The sequence below is a fragment of the Papaver somniferum genome, chromosome 4 (genome assembly GCF_003573695.1).
Source record: "Papaver somniferum cultivar HN1 chromosome 4, ASM357369v1, whole genome shotgun sequence".
Classification (NCBI taxonomy): domain Eukaryota; kingdom Viridiplantae; phylum Streptophyta; class Magnoliopsida; order Ranunculales; family Papaveraceae; genus Papaver; species Papaver somniferum.
In genome coordinates, this window is record NC_039361.1 from 66,713,003 (window position 1) to 66,733,991 (window position 20,989).

Genomic DNA, 20,989 nt, shown 5'->3' on the forward strand with positions numbered 1-20,989 from the left:
CTACCTGGATAATAGCTAAACATCACTTTTTTTTGGTATATTATGCATGGTCTTATGGACTCAGATACTTTACCACTTAATGTATCACATGAATTTGCTGATTTTATGTTGACATAATTAGTATGATGCATGTGTAACTCCTAGTTACACAATTCAGATGCATGTGTATCTGCAAGTTACACATGCTAATTGAACGTGTAGCTTATAGTTACATATGCTAACCGAATGTGTAACTTCTAGTTGCACATGCTATGTGGATCTACTGGTTTGTATCTACGTTATGCTTATTTTTGGTTGAATTTACTGGTTTTGTGTTGTCTTGTGCAGGGAAACACATTAGGAAGCTGGTTAAAGATGGATTCATCGGCTGCAAACCAAACCACATTCAATCTCGATCTCTGAGGGTTTTTCACTCTGGATATGGTACGTTATACATAATAATTTCACAGTTTTTTTGCTTTTCAGTATTCATAGTGTGTATTTGGCTTCCATCCTGCACTGAACCCTTAACTAGACCTGTACTTATGGATTAACTCTGTCATCATTTCTCAGTAGTATGCGCTATGTCAATAAATCATATTAAAATACAACTGACGGTGTTCTTTAGATACTTGATTGCAGTACTAAAAGTATTATGGCGTGCAATTCGGTAGTTTAATTAGTTAAGATTGATTGTTCTAACAATTACTGAATTTACTACCTTGTAAAACTGATTTGTAACATAATACATCTATTAAATTTGTATTGGGAATTTTAGCTGATTGTGTTTGATTTTCCTTTTGTATTTATTGGTATGCAAAAGTATGTGAAACTTATAGATACACATGCTAATCAGAAGTTACACAAGCTAATTTGATGTGTAATTTCTGGTTACACAAGCTAATTAGATTGGTAATTTCTAGTAACACATGCCGATTGAATGTGTAACTTCAGGTTACATAGATTTTACTTACATATAGTTTTTACACAAGCAGTTGCCAAATTAGTAGGCCTTTCACAAGTAGTAGTATTGTGTATGATTAAACCTAAGTAGTTACTTGTAATCTTGTACAATTATGCCACTTTGAATGATTCAGGTTTAGTTAATGATTGAGAATTTAGAGCAATTGTTTCTGAAACAACAGAAATGATCGGCTTGTTGTCAATAATGATCGAGGTGATAAGTTAATGCTACTGCGAGCAAATCCAGATGCCCCTATATATCTCTGCTTATGGGTAAGTAATTACGGCTCTCTCTGGTGGTGGTGGTGGTGGTGCTGCTGTTTACAACTCTCTCTTGTATTGAAGCACAAATTACGGCTCCTACCGAAGGTAACTACTTCTGCTTAATTGACACTAACTCATTTTATTTACCATGATATACTTATGACCGTAAACAATCAAGTTATAGAGAACATACCAAGCATCGTTTCATAAGGAAGTAAACTATTTCATGTTTCAATTTTACTAGAAGATTGTTTGGAATGTTTAATTTTATGCTATGAAGTTATGAGTGGTGTTGCAAATGGTTGCTAGTAGGAAGTAGCATATACCTTGAAAACATTGATATGTTGTTTTATGCATTGACCCTATTATGTCATTTTCTGCGTATATTATAGCTTGTTACTCATACCTGGATGCAAAATGAGGGCTCTGACTCAAGATACATTCACTTGCTTTCAAGTTTCTTTATTGTGTTTTGAAGAAACCGATCTCATGACGGATGTGTAACTTCTGCATACACATCTATATGGATGTGTAGCTAATGATTACGCATGACAGATGCATGTGTAACTCCCAGTTAAACATGCTAAGATAGGTTATCATGTGTATTTTCTGTGATCTTTGTTCTATAATTTTGCCTTACAATTTGTTCTATAATATTTTTTTTTGTTTTTTGTTCATCAAACCTAATCCATGGATGTTTATTTCGTTGCAGATATGCAAGCATTTTGGAGGGAGGAAGACAAGAAGGAAAGGCAAAGATTTAAACTTCATAAAAGCACAAAACAGACGCATGTGTAACTCTCAATTACACTAGATAGATGCATATGTAACTCTCAATTACACTAGACAGATGCGTGTGTAACTTCTAGTTACACATGTTAAGAAATTATTGTAAATGAATATTAAAGTAATACATGTATTTTTTGTATGCGTTCTTTTTGATGTCTATTTTTTGATGTGTAACTTTGCATTACACATGGCATAAGGATGTGTAATTTCTGGATACACATGCCATATGCATGTGTAAATTCTGTTTACACATTCACACTGTATTTTAATAATTTTGGGCCTAGATTTAATAATCTTGGGCCTAAATTTAAATTTTATTTAATTATGGGATTGACAATATATAAGAAGGCTGTTTTTAGGCATACCAAAAACTTTCAACGCATACAAAATAGTTTTCCCATCTTAGGTGACCTTATAAGGGGTGTATATTTGGTAGTTCAATTATCTATATACCCTTGAACCTAAAATCAGAAAGCAAACTGTTCTAAACATCTCTTCTTCTTCCTCTAACTAAACAACTTCCTTTTCTCTCAGATTTTCTTTTTCATCACCGTAATTAGTTATCGATTCGTGAAAATTCGATCATCGGTTAAATTGAACCATATAATGGATCGCACAAAGAAAAAATCAAACATCAGTTGTTCTAAATCCTCTTTCAATCCATGAATTAACGAAGAAGAACCAATTGAAGATGAAGGTGTAAAAACTATAATTGAACCAGAAATTGAATCGGAAATTCAACCATTTGAAGCTCCAAAGACTGAAATGAGGATAAGAAGGTATTCCATACAAACCCAATCTTTTATTTGTTGTTTTTCATGGATTGAATGGGTAAAATTGCTAAAAACTTAGAGTTTTTGACGGTTACAGTAGCGGGTTCGGTTGATAATTGAGTTGAGTTTTGAGCCGAACTGTTATTGAAATTTCACCCTGAAAGTGTCTATGAACAGTTCGGCTAAACCTTAAATGTCAATTTTTAGCCGAACCCCAAAATGTGTATTGAATACGTCCCAGAACAGTGTCAGGTTAGGCTAATACCTTGCAAACCTTCCCGGCCGAACCTGAGAAGTGAAATTTACCCCAGGTGGTTGTCAGGTTCGGCTAGCTCGTGTTGATTTGCAGGATCTAGGTTCGACTAAAAATTGACATTTAATATGGACCTTGGTATTCTCCATCATTAGACTTCACTTTCTTAACACTTTTAGTAATTTCCACTTTTTTTGTTTGGTTCATCCTATGAAAAGGCTGCACAATAGAAAACATATGTAATAAAAAGCCTAACCTCTAAATGTGTATGAGTACAAGTGTTTCATGGAAAATCAGTATCATATTCGGCTGATGTGATTTTTTGAATATGAGCCGAACTTGGAAAAATATATAGTTCGGCTGATACGATATTTAGAGTGAAAACCGAACCTAACTCTCAGGAATAAGTTCGGCTTGTTATTATACTTTAATATAAGCCGAACTAGGATCTTGCAAATAGGTTGGAAGTTGGAAAATGAAGGTTCGGCGTATAACGTTAACAAATTCAGCTAGCCGAACTGTTCATCAATTTAGTGGGTTCGGCTTATATTTTTAAGCCGAACATAGTCCTGGTTCGTCGAACCATGATGAAAAATACAATTTTTTGATGATTTCAAGCTACAAAAGTGAGATTAAATATAAAATAGAAGTTTACATGTGTGTTAGAAGCATTGGGTTCCTCATCTATGTATTCATCATATGGATTTGGCTCATAAAAATCATCATCTTGAGTTTGAGTTTGTGTAAAATCATTCTCATAATCTAAGAAATCAGCCATTTCTGGATCATTGTTGTAGTTGATATGTATTTTCCTATGTTTTTTAAATGAAGAATGACCCTTCTCATCCTCCATTGAATCAAGAATATTTTTTTTCTCACTTTCTCCTTTTCCTTCTCTCCTTCTCAATAAAAACTTGATTTTTTTTCCTTTTTTCATCTACCCAAAACTTTATAATTCTGAATTATCTTAATCACTTAACAAAAGTTTTAATCACTAATCCACTTTACTAACACTAATACACAAAGGGCATATTTGCCATTATAAAAAGTTTTGGTTGAGGGGGTTTCTGATTTTGTTATTTGACATCTTTTTTTTGTCTTTATTCAGTATGCCTAGAAAGATTTAGGTATGCCTAAAAACAGCCTTCATATATAAAAGGGTATGAATGTCCTTTAATAACTTAGGGCTTGGATTTAAATTTCTTTTATTTAAGAGATTCATATTATGGTTATCACTGGATTAGGCCTTAGCCTAATTTTACCTTTTTTTTTCCACAACCCCTGTTATCCTTATATAAGGCCAAGGCCCATATTAGGAAAGTTGTATGTTATATAGACCGAAGACTTCGTAGCCCGGTTCTACCTTTATAGGAAAGAATTGGAAATTCCAATCCTGCAAGTCTGCAACAAGAGAAGGCTGAAGAAGAATTTAAAGAGGAAGAGAGATTGAGAGAAAGCGCGAAGAAAAATTTAATGGCTCAACCGAAACAGAAGAACACACTCTACGTCGGTAAGAAAAACCACTACTCAATTTAATTCGTTACAAAACCCTAACATGAATTTTATCAGGAAGTTCAATCCATACATTATAAAGAAAAAACCCTAATTACTGATGATGTTTTTGTGTTTCAGGAGGTTTAGCCGAAGAAGTGAATGAGACAATATTACATTCAGCATTCATACCATTTGGTGATATTAAAGATGTTAAAACTCCACTAGATCAAGCTACTCAGAAACATAGATCTTTTGGCTTCGTTACTTTTTTAGAGAAAGAAGATGCTGCTTCTGCTATGGATAATATGGATAATGCTGAGCTATATGGAAGAGTTTTAACTGTTAATTATGCTTTGCCTGAGAAAATTAAAGGTGGTGAACAGGGTTGGGCTGCACAACCAAGTACGTTTTCCGCTTCTCTCTAACCCTAATTTTATAACATTATTCTAAATTTTTATATTTATGGAGTTTTGCTTAATTTTTGCTTGAATGTGCGTTTAGTTCCATACAGTTAGCATCGATTTTGATTTGATTATATGAGTTGCTTTCGTATATATTGATTTGAGAATTTGGGGTTTACTCAAAAATTTCTTTAGTTTAGGCAGTGAATTGGGAACTCCTCTGAGATATCCAATGTTAGGGTTTTGGAGGGTTTAATGTTAAATGTCAATTGTATATGTTCTGCTATTTTTGTGTCTTTTGGTTCAGTTGGAACTGTTTGAATCTTCATTAGCGTAATGTGGTTGAGAGCCTGAGATTATAGTGATATAAGTAGCAAAAAGAATCTCATTATAGTAATATAGATTTAGCTTAGTCTGTATCTTTGGTTTATGCTCAACTTGGGTATTGTGGATGCTTTAATTGATTAGTGGGATTTTGTATGTTACTGCAGTTTGGGCAGATGCGGACACATGGTTTGAGCGCCAGCAACAAGAAGAGGAAATGTTACGTGTACAGGCAGAAAATCGTGCTGAAATGGAAAAGGCAGAGGAATTGCATAGGAAGAAGTTAGCTGATGAAAGAGAAGGGGAGAGAGACGAAGACAGTGAGATGAAGGATGATCCGATGGCAAAGGCGGAAGCAGAGGTCTTGAATCAAAACGGCAGTTCTTAGAATACCCACTGATTGAGCTGTCATTATCGGTAGAGTGCTATAGCTAATCTAAGATTTTCTGTTTACTATCTGGTTGCTGCTATGTCTTTACCAGAATCAAGTTTCTATGCTCCGTATGTATGATGCTATAACTAGATATCTGATGAAATTGTACATTATCATATGAAAACTAGAAGTGTTGCATGTTCTGTTAGTATGAAGTTTCTTACAGAGAAATATTGGAACAATACGCGATTTTGTAGCTTATACTGGTGTACCATATGTGCGTGATTTGAATTGCTTTTCTGTTCCATGCATTTTGACCTCCAATATCATGAGAATAGAAAAGGTTTTAATTTACATGCTTACAATGTATTCCTTGTTTATGCTAAATAGCATTCCAGTTCACCTATTGACCAACAGTTTCTATGTTACTCATCTTCCCCTTGATGTAGTATGCAATGATTCAATGAATCACAAGAAACCTGTAGAACATTTGATTTCTTGTTTCACATTTTTATTAAAGTATTTACCTTATAGGACGAATTATATAAATTTGATGATCATTATAAATTTTAACTATATGATTGTGAAACAAGGAAATACCAATTGGTCCTACAAATAATATATTAGAGACAGTCTAGTCCAGTGGACCTAGTCAATTGTCTGTTTGGTCCTATTTGATAATGTAAATTATAATTTGGTCTTAAAAATTATGTTTTGGTCCTAGGGTGATGTCATGGATGATGTAAATGTCACCTTATAGTGGCAGAAATACCCCTTTTGATAAGGACCATATATATAGTCAAAAAGTAAGAGAGAATAAATCATTCTCAGATTTACTTTCTCTCTCATCTTTCCAGATCTAATCTCTCTCTCTTTTTCTTTCTTCTTTTTCCTCCTGTTAATGGCGTCTCCATTTTTTTCTTCTATTTTCTTCCTGCTGCTGTAAACGATGGTGATGAAGGTGAAAATCGATTTAGATATTTAGATCAGTAGTTGTAGACGATGAATACGATGATGTTGGTACTGTTGAATACGATTTTTTAGGGGTTTTTTTTCTTCTTTTTTCTGCTGCTGTTGACGATGAAGATGATGAAGAAGATGAAGATATGTTGTTGCTGCTGCTGTTGACGATGAAGACGATGGTGTTAATCTTGATTTTGATGATGATGATGAAGAAGATGAAGACGATGGTGTTAAGCTTGGTTTTCTTTTTGCTGCTGATGTTGACGATGAAGATGATGAAGATATGTTGTTGCTACTGCTGTTGACGATGAGGACGATGGTGTTAATCTTGATTTTGATGATGATGATGAAGAAGATGAAGATCTGCTACTGCTACTCCCGTTGATGATGAAGACGGTGGTGTTTTTGAAGACGAAGATGTTGCTGCTGTTGTTGAAGACGACGAAGATGATGAAGATGCTGTTGCTGCAGTTCATTCCAGAAATGAACTCTGCTTTTATATGGAGTTTATTCCAGAAATGAACTATGTTTTTATATGGACTTCATTTCTGGAATGAACTCTGTTTTTTTAGGTTTTTATATGGAGTTCATTTCTGGAATGAAGTCTGTTTGTTTAGGTTGTTATATGGACTTCATTTCTGGAATGAACTCTGTTTTTTTAGGTTTTTGTATGGACTTCATTTCTGAAATGAACTCTGTTTTTTTAGGTTTTTGTATGGAGTTCATTTCTGGAATGAAATCTGTTTATTTAGGTTTTTATATGGAGTTCATTTCTGGAATGAAGTCTGTTTTTTTTAAGGTTTTTGTATGGACTTCATTTCTGGAATGAACTGCTACAAGAAAATAAATGAAAATTAACACGGAAAGGTATTTTTGTCAGTTTAATATTTTTAAACAATTATGGACCAAACAATAAAAGCGTTTGACAAAAGGACCAAACAGACATGGGCCCACCTAAAAAAGGACCAAACAGACATGGGCCCACCTAAATTTATAAGTAATTTTTTTGTTTATTGAAGTTAAAGCATTAAGATCTTTGATTGAATAAAGAAAATAAGCCTCAATTGACAGAAGAAACAACCAATACAATACTCTTGATTATTGTTGTTTTTCAAATGTGAGGTAAAAAGGCCCCAGGACCAGATGGTTTTACAGGCTTATTTTACCAAAAACATTGGGATATTGTGGGTGAAGCTGTTGTTGATGTGACCCAAACCTGCTTCAGAACAGGGCATATAGCTAAAGTCTTCAATCATACCAACATAGCTCTTATTCCCAAAGTTCCTCTAGCTGAATTAGTCAGTCAATACAGACCCATAGGATTATGCAATTTCATTTACAAAATTCTTTCCAAAACTCTTGCTAACAGGCTTAAACCCTTTATGAATAACATCATATCCCAAAACCAAAGTGCCTTCATACCTAAGAGGAGTATTTCGGATAATATTCTCCTTGCTAATGAAGCCATATATATTCTGTAAATCATAATGACAAAGTTGAGGGCACTGCTGCCATTAAACTTGATATGTCAAAAGCTTATGATAAATTGGAATGGTCCTTTCTAGAAAAAGTTTTGAGAAAAATGGGGCTAGCTGAAAATTGGATTAAACTCATAAATCAGTGTGTTTCCACTGTCTCCTATTCTGTTCTTTTAAATGGTAGTCCTACTGGTTTCTTTCAACCTGAGAGAGGTCTAAGGAAAGGGGATCCTTTATCCCCTTACCTATACATAATCTGTGTTGAGGCTCTATCTTCTTACATATATAGTCTCCAAAGAAATGGAACTCTTAAGGGTATCAAAATTTGTAAAAATGCTCCAGAGATGACTCATCTACTGTTTGCTGATGATTATCTTCTTTTCTCTTCTGCTACTACTGAAAATTTTACTGTTATAAAAGGTTATCTTCAAAAGTACTGCATTGCCTCTGGGAAGGTATTCTTTTTAGTAGGAAAATCTCTGAACATAGGAAAGCCCTTTTGGCTAATATTCTGGATATCCAAAGCAGAGATTTGGGTGAGAATTACCTTGGTACTCCTACTATTTTCATTTCTAAAATCCAAACCCATATGGGCATTCTTTAGGTTGTGGATGCCAGAATAACCGTTTGGCTTCACAAGCTCCTCTCTCAGGCTGCTAGAACCACTTTGGTGAAACATATTGGACAAGCTATCCCCTTGTACCAGATGGGGGCTTTTCTCATCCCAAAGCACCTCTGCAGACAGATGGATGCCCATCTCTGTAAATTCTGGTGGGGAGAATCTCTTGACCCAAAAGATAGAAAGCTCCATCTTTTGGGTTGGGATACTCTGTGCTCCCCTAAATCTGAAAGTGGTTTGGGCTTCAGAAAAGCTGAGCTAAATAATCTTGCCATGTTAGTTAGAAATGTTTTGCATGTTGGCTAAGATTTTAAAAGTTAGATATTTCCCTAGGACTGATTTTCTGAATGCCAAATGTCCTGATAAATGCTCTTGGACCTGGAATTGCCTTCATGCTATAAGGGAGTTGATTAAACCCTTTTTTTCCTGGATTGTTGGGGATGGAAAGTTTATCGACCCCTAATGTGATAAATGGATTCCAAATTTGGGTTCTGCTACTCCCAACCCTCTCACCCCTCAGGACCCTAGCATAAAAGTTGATTACTTCATAGACTCTCTACCCACTTTGATGATGCTTCTGTTAAGAAGATCGTCACTATTCCCTTAAGCCAACATTGCACTCCTGACAGGAGGGCTTGAGACCTATCGAAGAATGGTAAATTTTCTTCAAAATCCGCTTACTTGGGCCTCAGAGGCATTAATCCCTCTCCATGTAAGACTATTTGGTTACATATCTGGAAGATTAGGGTTTCTCACAGAATTCAACTCTTGCTTTGGAAAGCTGCTAAAAATGCTCTTCCAGCTAGAACTGTCCTTCATACCAGAATGCCCATGCATTCTGTTGAATGTGCCAGATGCAAGGATCCTCATGAAAACATTATGTATACTTTGGTTCTGTGTCCTTTTGCTTCTAAGGTTTGGTTCTTGTCAAGTTTTTGCATAAACACTTCTTTCTTTACTCAAAAAACTTTTCAGCAGTGGCTTACTTTCTGGCTTCTGGAGCAAAACTCTAAACTGCCTGATGATGCTCAACAACTCTTTGTTGCTATCCTTTGGTCCCTCTGGACCAGTAGAAATAACTTGGTCTTTCAAAATGTGTCTGAAAATCATAAGTCTGTCATAGAAAGAGCTAGGGCAATGCTCCTTACCAGGAAAAATACTTTTGTTGCTACCTTTTCAAATCCCATAGCTCTAAATCACAAATGGATGCCCCCTTTGGTTGGTTGGATCAAATGTAACACTGATGGAGATTTTGATGACATCTCTGGAGATAATGGTGCAGGATATGTGATGAGAAATTCTACTAGCAAAGCCTCTTTCTGTACTGCCATGGTTTTTGAAGTTTCGTCTGCATAAGAAGCTGAATCCAGAGCCATCTGGGGAATTCTCAAGAAAGCAGTGGAACAGAAGATGACCCATATCATCATTGAAAGTGATGCTAAGAAGCTGGTGGAACAATTCTCTTTGGGTTCTTCTGATGGTGATTCTAGGACAGATGCCATATTTAAAGACATTCAGTAATTTGCCTCTAATTTAATAGCTAGTATCTTTAGTTTTCAACCTAGAATCTGTAATACCGTTGCTCATGAGTTAGCTCAATGAGATAAACGTAAGAAAACTTCTATGTACTGGTCTATGCCTCCTGCTTGGCTAGCTCCAGCAGTTGAGGGAGACTATTAGCCTTGTTGAAGGCCTTTGAATACTCTTGGTTATTCCTTTTTTATACTAAAAGAAATTTCATTTATTGAGAAAAATAAGTTATACGAGGTTTTTCAAGATCAACTAGTCTCTGAATAATCCTGACTAAAATATGAATATTCAAACTAAATCTTAAAGTTCCAGCCTTCTTAGCTAATAAGTCTTACAGGACCAACTTCTTAACTTACTTAACAAAAACTCTGATTTTTCCGATGAACATAAAAAAAAATCTGCTCATTAACATATTTTCAGATTTTATTAGAACTTCACTATCTGGTTCAAACTCAACATTATCAAGACTCCTCTTGATGGCCCAGCTTACCGCTTCCTTCAATGCTAGACAGTCCACCTCCTTTTAAACTGTTATTTATAAGAGTTGCAACTGTTACAGTTCTATTAGGTTTAATATTTTGAAAGATTAAATAATGAACATCTATTCTTCTATATTGTCCAAACTATAAACATGAGTAAGTATAGAGTTTTCTGCTTTATACTACCTATGACACCAGTCAACTGGGCACCTTCAAAAAACCAAGAAATGACCCAGCCATGAAAATCACCAAAATCATTTAGAACACTAACTACATTGATGTTAACCCCTAACCATACAGATCTAGCATATGGATAGTCAATAAAAAGATGATCAGTTGTTTCCACATGGGTATTATAAAGACTGCAGTGAACACCATATCTGTTTTATACCTACTGATCTTATGTCTAGTTGGTACAATTTCTCTTATGCATTTCCAAATAATTTCTTTTTATGAGGAATTTTAAGATTCCGTAAGACCTTCCACACATGAGCAGGCATATCTACAGAATGGTTTAAATTCTCATTATAAGTACTTTTGACAGAAAAGTTTCCCTTTCTATTATAAGCACTATTCATCCAAACTAATCCTAGACCCACATCTCACTGCCCAAAAACTATTAGGTCTAATAATTTCTCTACATTTATATATGCTCTTCCATACCCAAGAAATATTTTCATTTAGTTTATCTTGATGCAGAAAATCACATAAGTAAAAATATTTTGCTTCCATAATTTGGACTCATAAAGCATCAGTTTTAGTACAAGCTTCCCAAGCTAGTTTGCAAATTTTGAGCATCATTCAAAACTTCAAGATCCTTAAACCTTAGCCCTCCTAATTGTTTAGCTTTATTAATAGAACTCCATGATATGAATTTCAGACCCTTATTCTGTTTATGACCTCACCAAAAATTTCTTTAAAGTGTATCCAGTTTAGCGATAAGAATGCTGGGTATTTTGAAACTGCCTATTTTATAAGTAGGCGACGAATTCAAGATTGATTTTATCATTGTAGATCTACCTGATTGATCAAGAGTAGTTCCAACCCAATTCGTAAGTCTAGCTTCAAAAGATTGATAGATAGGATCAAAATATTTTACCTTAGACCTACCCAGAAAGAGAGAGCACCCAAATACCTTTCAGAATCCCTTACAATTTGCATGTTAAGAGATTTAGCAAGAGTATCACAAGCACCTGTGCTGAGATTATTACTAAAATACACACTAGACTTGTCAAAATTCAACATTTGACCATAAAGTTTACCAAGATTATGTAACATACTCGGTGTATTTTCAATATGCTGCATATTAGCTTTTCCAAATATTAGAATATCATCTGCAAAAATCAACTGTGTTATGGGAAGAGCTTTCCTAGAAGCTTTAATACCTGAATTTTGCTTACCAGTTTCAGCGGCTAGTAAGCTTTTGGAGAGTTCCATAGCCAAAATGAACAGATAAGGGGATATAGGATCCCCTTGTCTGATTCCCATAGTTGGCTCATTCTGACAAGGAGAAACATTTAGAAGCACACTTATACTTGTAGTAGAAATATACATTGCATCACCAGATTACAAAACTCATCACTAAATCCAAAATTTCCAAGAACTTTCATCAAAAAACTATATTCTAATCTGTCAAAAGCTATTGACAGATCAAGTTTTAATGTCATTTTACCATTTAAACCTTCCTTTTGTTTCATTGTGTGAATCATTTCATGTGCAACAATGATACGTATTGATCTCTGTACCTTGGTAGCTATTACTATAAAGACGGAATTCAGAATAATAATAGACGAGAAACTTAGAAAACAGAACACAAGTAGTAATTCAAAGAAAATATCTTCTCTATATTATGAACAAGAAAACAATTACAATTCTCTCTTTGTTACGCTCACAATCTCTTTAAACAGTGGATCAACCTTAAATTGTTTGCTAGCTTGCACAAGTATTATTCCAAGCTTCTCCTAGGTTTTCTGTGCCTAGAATCTGTGTCCTTAGCTATTAGCCAAAGCCCTTTAGTTATAGCCTTCATCGTTCTCATTCGATCAAAGACTTCTATTAGGAATATATTTCCTAAACTAAGAGTATTGCCTAAAACAAAACTCTTCCCTAACTAGGAATTCTTCCTAAACAAGGATTCATTCCTAGAATAGGATTCTTCCCTCAATTTAGTTTGAGGTAAACTAAGTTCCCTAAAGGAGTACGGATACACTTGTATCATGGGTCCCCCTTTTAAGAACTTGAACTCCTGTGAGAGTTAAAAATGAAGGTTAGGGAACTCGAGAGTTCCTTTTTCCTTGTTAAACCACTTGGACTTGCTAGGAACTTGACCTTTACATCCAATTAGAAAAGCTTCTTTCTCTCCTTGTCGTGTTTTAGTCACTCTTCGCTCCAATATGCAGTCTTCCTTGAGTGGTTCCTCTCTATCAAACCATAAGTCTTCTACTCTTGGTAAGATCATAGTGTCGTCGCCGTCATCATCAAGTAATGGTGGTTCAAACAACTTCAAGTATTCAACATTTATAACCGAGTACATTCCTAGATAAGGTGACAGATCTAGACGAAAAGCATTGTCACCAATCTGGTCGAGAATACGAAACGGTCCATACCTCAATGGTTTAAACTTCTTACCTTCCCCCTTCAGTCGTTCCTTTCCTAACTTTAACCATACCAAGTCACCAACACCGAAATTACAAGGCACAAGATGCTTGTCATGCTTTGCTTTGTTTCTGGCTCGTGACTTCTTTAATTGTGCTCAACAGTTGCATGAATCTGAGATATCTTCTCCAAGAACTTTTGTGCCTTTTGTCGTTCACTTCCTTCCTTTCCCCCCCATTGAGGTATCACTAGAAAATACTAGATCGAAAGGGCTAGGTGGTAAGTAACCATAACACGTCTCGAAAGGATATTTTCCCGAAGAACTATGAACTGCTCTATTGAAAGCAAACTGTAGATATGGTAAACTCTCATCCCAAGTTTTAAGATACTTAGAATTATATCCCCTTAACATGTGAACCATAGTCCTATTGACCACTTCTGTTTGTCCGTCTGTTTGTGGATGAAAAGATGTACTCTTCTTCAACCTAGTGTCCATCATCTTCCATAAAGAATCCCAAAAATGACTAAGGAATCGACTATCCCTATCAGAAATAATCGAAGTAGGTAAACCAAAATGCTTCCACACATGCTCAAAGAAGAGCTTTGCTGCACCGGCTCCCGCTACCGTCTTTGTACATGGATTTAATGTAATCATCTTGCTGAATCGGTCGACCACAACGAACAAGTAATCATAACCAGACTTGGTCTTTGGTAACCCACCAAGAAAATCCATAGAAATACTCTCCCAAGGTCTTGATGGTACTGGTAATGGTAGATATAACCCACGTTTCCTGTTGGAAGGTTTAGATGTGCTACACAACTTACACCCTCTAGCTAACTTAGCCACATAATCTTGAATCTTTGGCCAAAAGACATAGCGCCGGAGGTTAAGTAGACTTTTATTCATCCTAAAGTGTCCAGCAACTCGGGAAGTGTGTGCCTGTCTTATCCACTCTAAACGATCTCCATCTTCTGGTATGCAAAGTAACTGACCTTTGTATAACAATCCATCTCGAAGTTCAAACTTGCCTTTCAAACCACTCTTTACACCTTCTAACACCTTTTTGAAGTCCTTGCTAGATGCGTATGACTCTGCATACTCTTGAGGAACAATCGGTTGAATTCTCATGGCCACCATTAATGCTCGGACTGGTGGACGATACAACATATCTGCCAACTTGTTTGTTACTCCCTTCTTGTACTTAATGAGAATTTTGAAACTCATCAAGTAAGACATCCACTTCATGTGTCGGGCTTGTTGTAGTTTCATCTGAGCGTGTAGATACTCCAATGGTTTGTGATCTGAATGTACCACTACTTCTTTACCTAAGAGATACACTCGCCAATACTTGATATATTGATATAAAGCATAAAATTCTTTGTCATAATAAGTTGCGTAGTTCTTAATAGCACCTGAGAACAATTCTGAATGGTACTCCACTGGTTTACCGTCTTGTAACAACGCTCCTCCCAATGCATAGTTAGAAGCGTCAGTCTCAACTTCAAAAGTACGTTGTAAGTTAGGCAATGCCAATACTGGTAGTTCTGAAATCTTCATTTTTAGTAACTGAAAAGCGTCTTCATGGGTTTGCTGCCATTCAAACTTTTCCTTAGCTCCCGTCAAACCATGCAATGGTCTTGCAATATTTGAAAAATGCCGGATAAACTTACGCAAGTAGGTACAAGCCCCTAAGAAACTTCTGATTTCCGTTACGATACTAGGTCTATGCCACTTAGTGATCACTTCAACCTTCCTTGGATCAATCTTCCGTTGTCCACCACCAACAATGAAACCGAGATACACAAACTCCTCCTTCCCAAATTCACACTTCTTTACGTTCAACTTCAGCTGGCCTTCATGTAACACTTTAAACACCTTCTCAACGTGAACGAGATGCTCTTCCCAAGTTCTGTTGTATATCATTCAAGTAAACAATCACAAAATCTTCTATAAAAGGTCGTAACAAATTATTCATCAAACGCATAAATGTCGCTGGGACGTTACACAAACCAAAAGGCATCACCAACCATTCGAACAAGCCTTGTTTGGTTTTGAAAGCAGTCTTCCATGTATCATCTTCTAGGACTCTCATTTGGTGGTATCCGAATTTAAGATCCAACTTTGTAAAGACTCGATATTTTTCCAATTGATCCATAATGTCGTCTATCCTAGGTAGAGGATAACGATTCTTGATAGTAATCTTGTTCAATGCTCTATAATCAATACACATACGCCTGCCTCCATCTTTCTTTGGTACCAACAATACCGCTGATCCGCAAGGTGAAGCACTTGGCACTATCATTCCTAATTCTAGGAGTTCCTGGACTTGTTTCTTGATCTCATCAGATTCCTCGACGGTCGTGTGATATAGACCTACATTAGGCAGAGAACTCTCCCCGGTCAACATGATTTCATGCTCTACACTCCTTTTTGACGGTAACCATGTGACATCAGAAAACAAATCCTTGTATTTCAACTTCAACCTTTCTAGGTCGCCTTCTTGTTGAGCAGTCAAAGATGCTAAACATACTCTACCCGGCTTCTCTTCAAGAGAACGAATCACAAGGAGAATGAACTTTGTGCTAGCATTCACCAACCGCTTATCCTGAGTGGCTGTGATCAAGCTTGCTCCTTCAAGAGGAGAATCAATAGCCCGAATCACAAAACTTTCTCCATCTTTGGTAAAGGTGTACTTTTGTTCCCTCCTGTGTAGAGTTGCATCTTTATCCCATAGGTAAGGACTACCTAGTACTACCTGGCAGACATCCAAAGGAATTACGTCGCATGTAACTTCTTCAATATATGACTCATCTAGAGCAAATTTGAACGTGCACTGCTGTGAAACTTGTAAGCCTCCTTCCTTTTGAAGCCATCCTAAAGGGTATGGTTTTGGATGTTTGTTAGTCTTCGATCCTAACTTTTGCACCAAAGAATTTGAAAGTAAATTCTTCTGACTTCCCAGGTCAATAATAACATCAACTAGTGATGTTTTGACTTTCATCTTCACTGTGAAGAGTCGCTCCCTAAGATCATCTTTTGAAGGTCTTTATTTTTCCCCTATCATAAGAAAAAGCTTTGAATTGGGTTCTGTTAGTCCATGGATTTGTTTTGGAGTTTTAGTGACTAGTGTTGCCTTCTTGGATTCTTTCCTCTGCAACTCTTTAGGTTTTAGATGATGGTTCTTAACCCAACACTTGTCGACTACGTGACCTGTTTGCTTGCAATGGGTGCAAGTCAAACTTTCATTGTCACTAGACTTCCCTTCTTCTTTGCTCCTTTCACCTCCTTTCACAATGGTACCTCCAGATTTCACCTTAGTATTTGCCTTCGAATTAGATTTCTTAAGCCTGCCTTCAATGACATTGGCTTTTATACTTGCTTCAGAGATAGTATCCACCGAAAACATCTTCAACTTCTTCTTTATATACTCATGGAACCCGCAAGTATACTTCATATATATACATGATCTTCCAAGTCTAAATCCAAAACCATAGCTTGATTCTGAAATTCCGAAGTATATTCTTGCACGGTTTGGTTGTAAGTCTGCTTCAAGTTGTACCACTTGAACCATCTCTCCTCAAGGTAGCCAACAAGATAAAACTGTTTCCTTACAACTGCCTTGAATCTTTTCCACGACAATACTCCTTTTCCTAGGTTTTTGTCTTTTATAAGCTTTCCACAAGGTTAGAGCATGCTTTTGTAGCTTCAATTCCGCGAAAGCGATCTTTTCCTTTGAACCATATTCAAAGAAAGAAAAATACGTCTCTAGACGTTCAATCCAATAATCCAATTTTTCTACATCGACACTTCCATCGTAAAGCGGAATAACAACACGAAAATCAATTTTTAAATTCTTACCATGAGGTTTAGTTGAAGTAGGACTTTTAAGAAACTCACTTTTCTTCTTTTCGTCATCCTCATCTTCTTCCTCTTCTTCTTCTTCTTCTTCTTCTTCTTTTGAATCGTCTTCTTCAGAATCATCTTTTTTCCGAAGCTTCAGGTGAAGGTGTAATCTTTTTCTTCGTCTTCGTCTTGGGTGTATGGGAACGAATACATTCACTCAGCTCCTGAAGGTTAACTTGAATTAACTTCATGTCTGTTTGCAGCGTAGCCACCTTTTCTTCCATATTTTGTGGTTCGCCTTCCTTGGGATCATCATCTGACTTTTTCATCCTTGATCCCCTTGTTTTCTTAACGTCTTCTAGCTTCTTGAGTACCTCACCAATATTTATGTAGAGATGTTAGAGCATTGCTCGGTCGAACTCTCATACGTTGCTATCTCAAGAATGTTTGTCAATGTTAGTGATCAAAACTATAAGTCTTGATTTCTAGTCTACTATAGCTAAGTCTCGGACTAGGATAGAAAGTGTAGTTGAGCTCAAGGACTTCATGGAGATTCATCATACAAGAAGAAGAACTACTCAAGGAACCGGTGGAACTTCCCGACAAAAAAGTATGTGAAGACTTGAACTTATCTATCACTCAAAAGTCTATCTACTCTATCTCCTACTTATTGAGACAAAAAGTCGTATGCTATATATAGACTTAGATTATACACATTTGGTATTTCGAGCCGAGTATACCTCGCCTATCTATATCTTGAAATATGTGTTGGTAAGAGTTTCTCTTCGACCATGTTTATCTTTACCTAGTGACGAAATTCATGATATGTTTCAATCACTTTGAAAATTTCTTTGACGAGAAATGGTGTATCAACTATATAACCTCTTCTAAGAATGTTTCAATGGTTGGAATGAGAGTTTAGATTACATAACCAATGATGGACATAAGTAGTGTTGTGGAAACACATATGTGCATAAGTACTATCCCTTGAACCAAAGTTTGCGAACTTTGTTGATCAAGAGAAACCGGAAGAATGGATTGTTGCCAAGTCCGCGAACTCAGTCCGCGAACTTCTCATCCCGAGAAATTATGCTGGAGTTGAAAAACTTGTTGCGTGAAGACCAGTCCGTGAACCCAGTCCGCGAACCGGCGGAAAGTCTTTGCCGAGATTTTCTGCTGGAGTTTGTAAACTCTGCCCGGTTGCTTAAGTTCGCGAACCTAGTGTGCGATCTTAAGAATGTTATAAATCTGAAGATGATTTCTGAACTTAAACTTGTAAAGGCTAAGGAATGCAATTTGCAAACCGTGGCTATAAAGTTCATGAACCGATTCGAGTGAATCAAATCATCTTTTCTTCAATTGTGTCTTGTGTAGTACATAAGATTTCCTTGCAATTGACCAACTCTCTAACTAGTTCATTTGAAGTCATTTGAACTAGTTATGGTGAAGAAGAATATGGTTGGTATGAAATGCTCATATGGCTAACTTTTTGGTTAACTATTGTTGAACCAACAATGTACACGTTTGGGTACGGTTAACAAACCTAGAAGCGTGCGTTTCATTTGTGTATAACAAGCTAAGTTTTCGATCTAATGGTTGAGAAATATTAGCTTGAATCTAAATCAGGTTTTCGTCTAACGGTGGATATTGTTTGCTTTGTGACCAAGGCAAAACCCTGATTTGAAAGACTATATAAAGGAGACATCTAGTATTGTGCAAAACTAATTCCCACACTTCACGTGTGATACTAGTTTGCGTGCTATAGTCGTTTCTCCTTTAACCTTTGGTTTTTTTCTTCTAAAACCAGGTTAACGACTTAAAGACTTCATTAGGATTGTGAAGCCAGACCGATACTACTTTTATCGTAGTTGTGTGATCTGATCTTTCATCTTCTATCGTACGAGTACAATCAGATTGATTGGCTTGAGATTAATATCTCTGATAGGCAAGATATAAAAAGTAGGCACAAACATCTTCGTCTCATTGTTTGTGATTTCGCAACATCTTGTTTCGCTACCATACGATTAAGATTGTTGTGAGGTAATTGATTTATCTAGGTTGTTCTTCGGGAATATAAGACCGGATTATCAATTGGTTCTTGTTCACCTTGATTATTATCAAAAGATGGAACAAAAACTTTAGGGTTTTTCTGTGGGAGACAGATTGATCATTTGATAGACTTGTCTGTGTGAGACCGATTTGTTTATTGTCAAAGCCTGCGATTTTGGGTTGTAGCAACTCTTAGTTTTGGGTGAGATCAGCTAAGGGAATCAAGTGCGCAGTATCCTGCTGGGATCAGAGGCGTAGGGAGTACAACTGTACCTTAGATCAATGGGAGACTGATTGGGGTTCAACTACAGTCCAGTCCGAAGTTAGCTTAGAGTAGGATAGTGTCTGTAGCGGCTTAATAAAGTGTGTGTTCAATCTGGACTAGGTCCCGGGGTTTTTCTGCATTTGCGGTTTCCTCGTTAACAAAATTTCTAGTGTCTGTGTTATTTCAGTTTCCGCATTAAATTGTTTTATCTTTATAATTGAAATAATACAGGTTGTGCGTTAGATCATCAATTAGAGTAATCCAACCTTTGATTGTTGATTGTCATTGATTGATCCTTGGATATTGGACTTTGGTACCATCCAAATTATTTCTTGTATTTGATTAGTACTCGCAGTTTCTGTTTGAGGAAATCAAATCAAGAGAGAGAGATATAAACTCGTTGATGTACTTTTAATTGATTGAGTCTTGTTGATTCTCTTAAAAGTATATTCGAGTTTGTCCATACAGATTTCTAAGTGAAATATTGGGTGGTGTTGTTAGACCCCGGCTTTTTCAAGAGAGATCTAGTGAAAACCATAAAACACAGGGATTTACCCTAAAAACTAACCTTGCTCGTGATGCCAACTTGATACGTATTGATCTCTGTACCTTGGTAGCTATTACTATAAAGATGGAATTCAGAATAATAATAGACGAGAAAATTAGAAAACAGAACGCGAGTAGTAATTCGAAGAAAATATCTTCTCTAGATTATGAACAAGAAAACAATTACAATTCTCTCTTTGTTGTGCTCACAATCTCTCTAAGCAGTGGATCAACCTTAAACTGTTTGCTAGCTTGCACAAGTATTGTTCCAAGCTTCTCCTAGGTTTTCTGTGCCTAGTATCTGTATCCTTAGCTATTAGCCAAAGCCCTTTATTTATAGCCTTCATCGTACTTAGCCGACCAAAGACTTCTATTAGGGATATATTTCCTAAACTAAGAGTATTGCCTAAAACAAAACTCTTCCCTAACTAGGAATTCTGCCTAAACAAGGATTCCTGCCTAGAATAAGATTCTTCCCTCAACTTAGTTTGAGATAAACTAAGTTCCCTAAAGGAGTACGGATACACATGTATCAAACAATAATATTGTCATGAATGGCTCTACCTGGAACAAAAGCAGTCTGATAGGGAGAAATAAGCTTTTTTTTTTAGCAAAAGGTTAATCCTATTAGCTAAAAATTTTGAAATAATTTTGTAAGAATCATTACATAATCCAATTGGTCCAAAATCATTAGGCATTTTGGGATTCTTACGCTTAGGAATTAAAGAGATAAAAAGTTTTGTTTAACCATCTAGGCATAAATCCACACTAAAAAAACATCTTGATAACATCGATAATATCTTTACCTACTAATCCCATTGAGTTTGATAAAATCCTGCTTGGAACACAACTGGACCAGGTGCATTCCGAGCAGACATATTCTTAACAACATATTCAATTTCTATAGCAGAAGGAACAACACTCAGAAAAGAGTTTCCAGTGTCAGATATTAAAATAAGGATAATAATCTTCAAGAATGACTATCAAATGTATATGAGTATTAAGTGG

The 20,989-nt window shown here is 36.1% G+C and overlaps 1 protein-coding gene across 1 annotated transcript; it reads left to right on the forward strand.

Annotated features, from left to right (window-relative positions):
• The first annotated feature begins 4,373 nt into the window (after positions 1-4,373).
• LOC113273956 (peptidyl-prolyl cis-trans isomerase E-like) lies at positions 4,374-5,904 on the forward strand. Its single transcript, XM_026523515.1, has 3 exons — positions 4,374-4,531; positions 4,654-4,917; positions 5,408-5,904. Exons 1-3 carry the CDS (start codon positions 4,495-4,497, stop codon positions 5,626-5,628), a joined length of 522 nt encoding a protein of 173 aa, XP_026379300.1. The 5' UTR covers positions 4,374-4,494; the 3' UTR covers positions 5,629-5,904.
• The last annotated feature ends 15,085 nt before the right edge of the window (positions 5,905-20,989 follow it).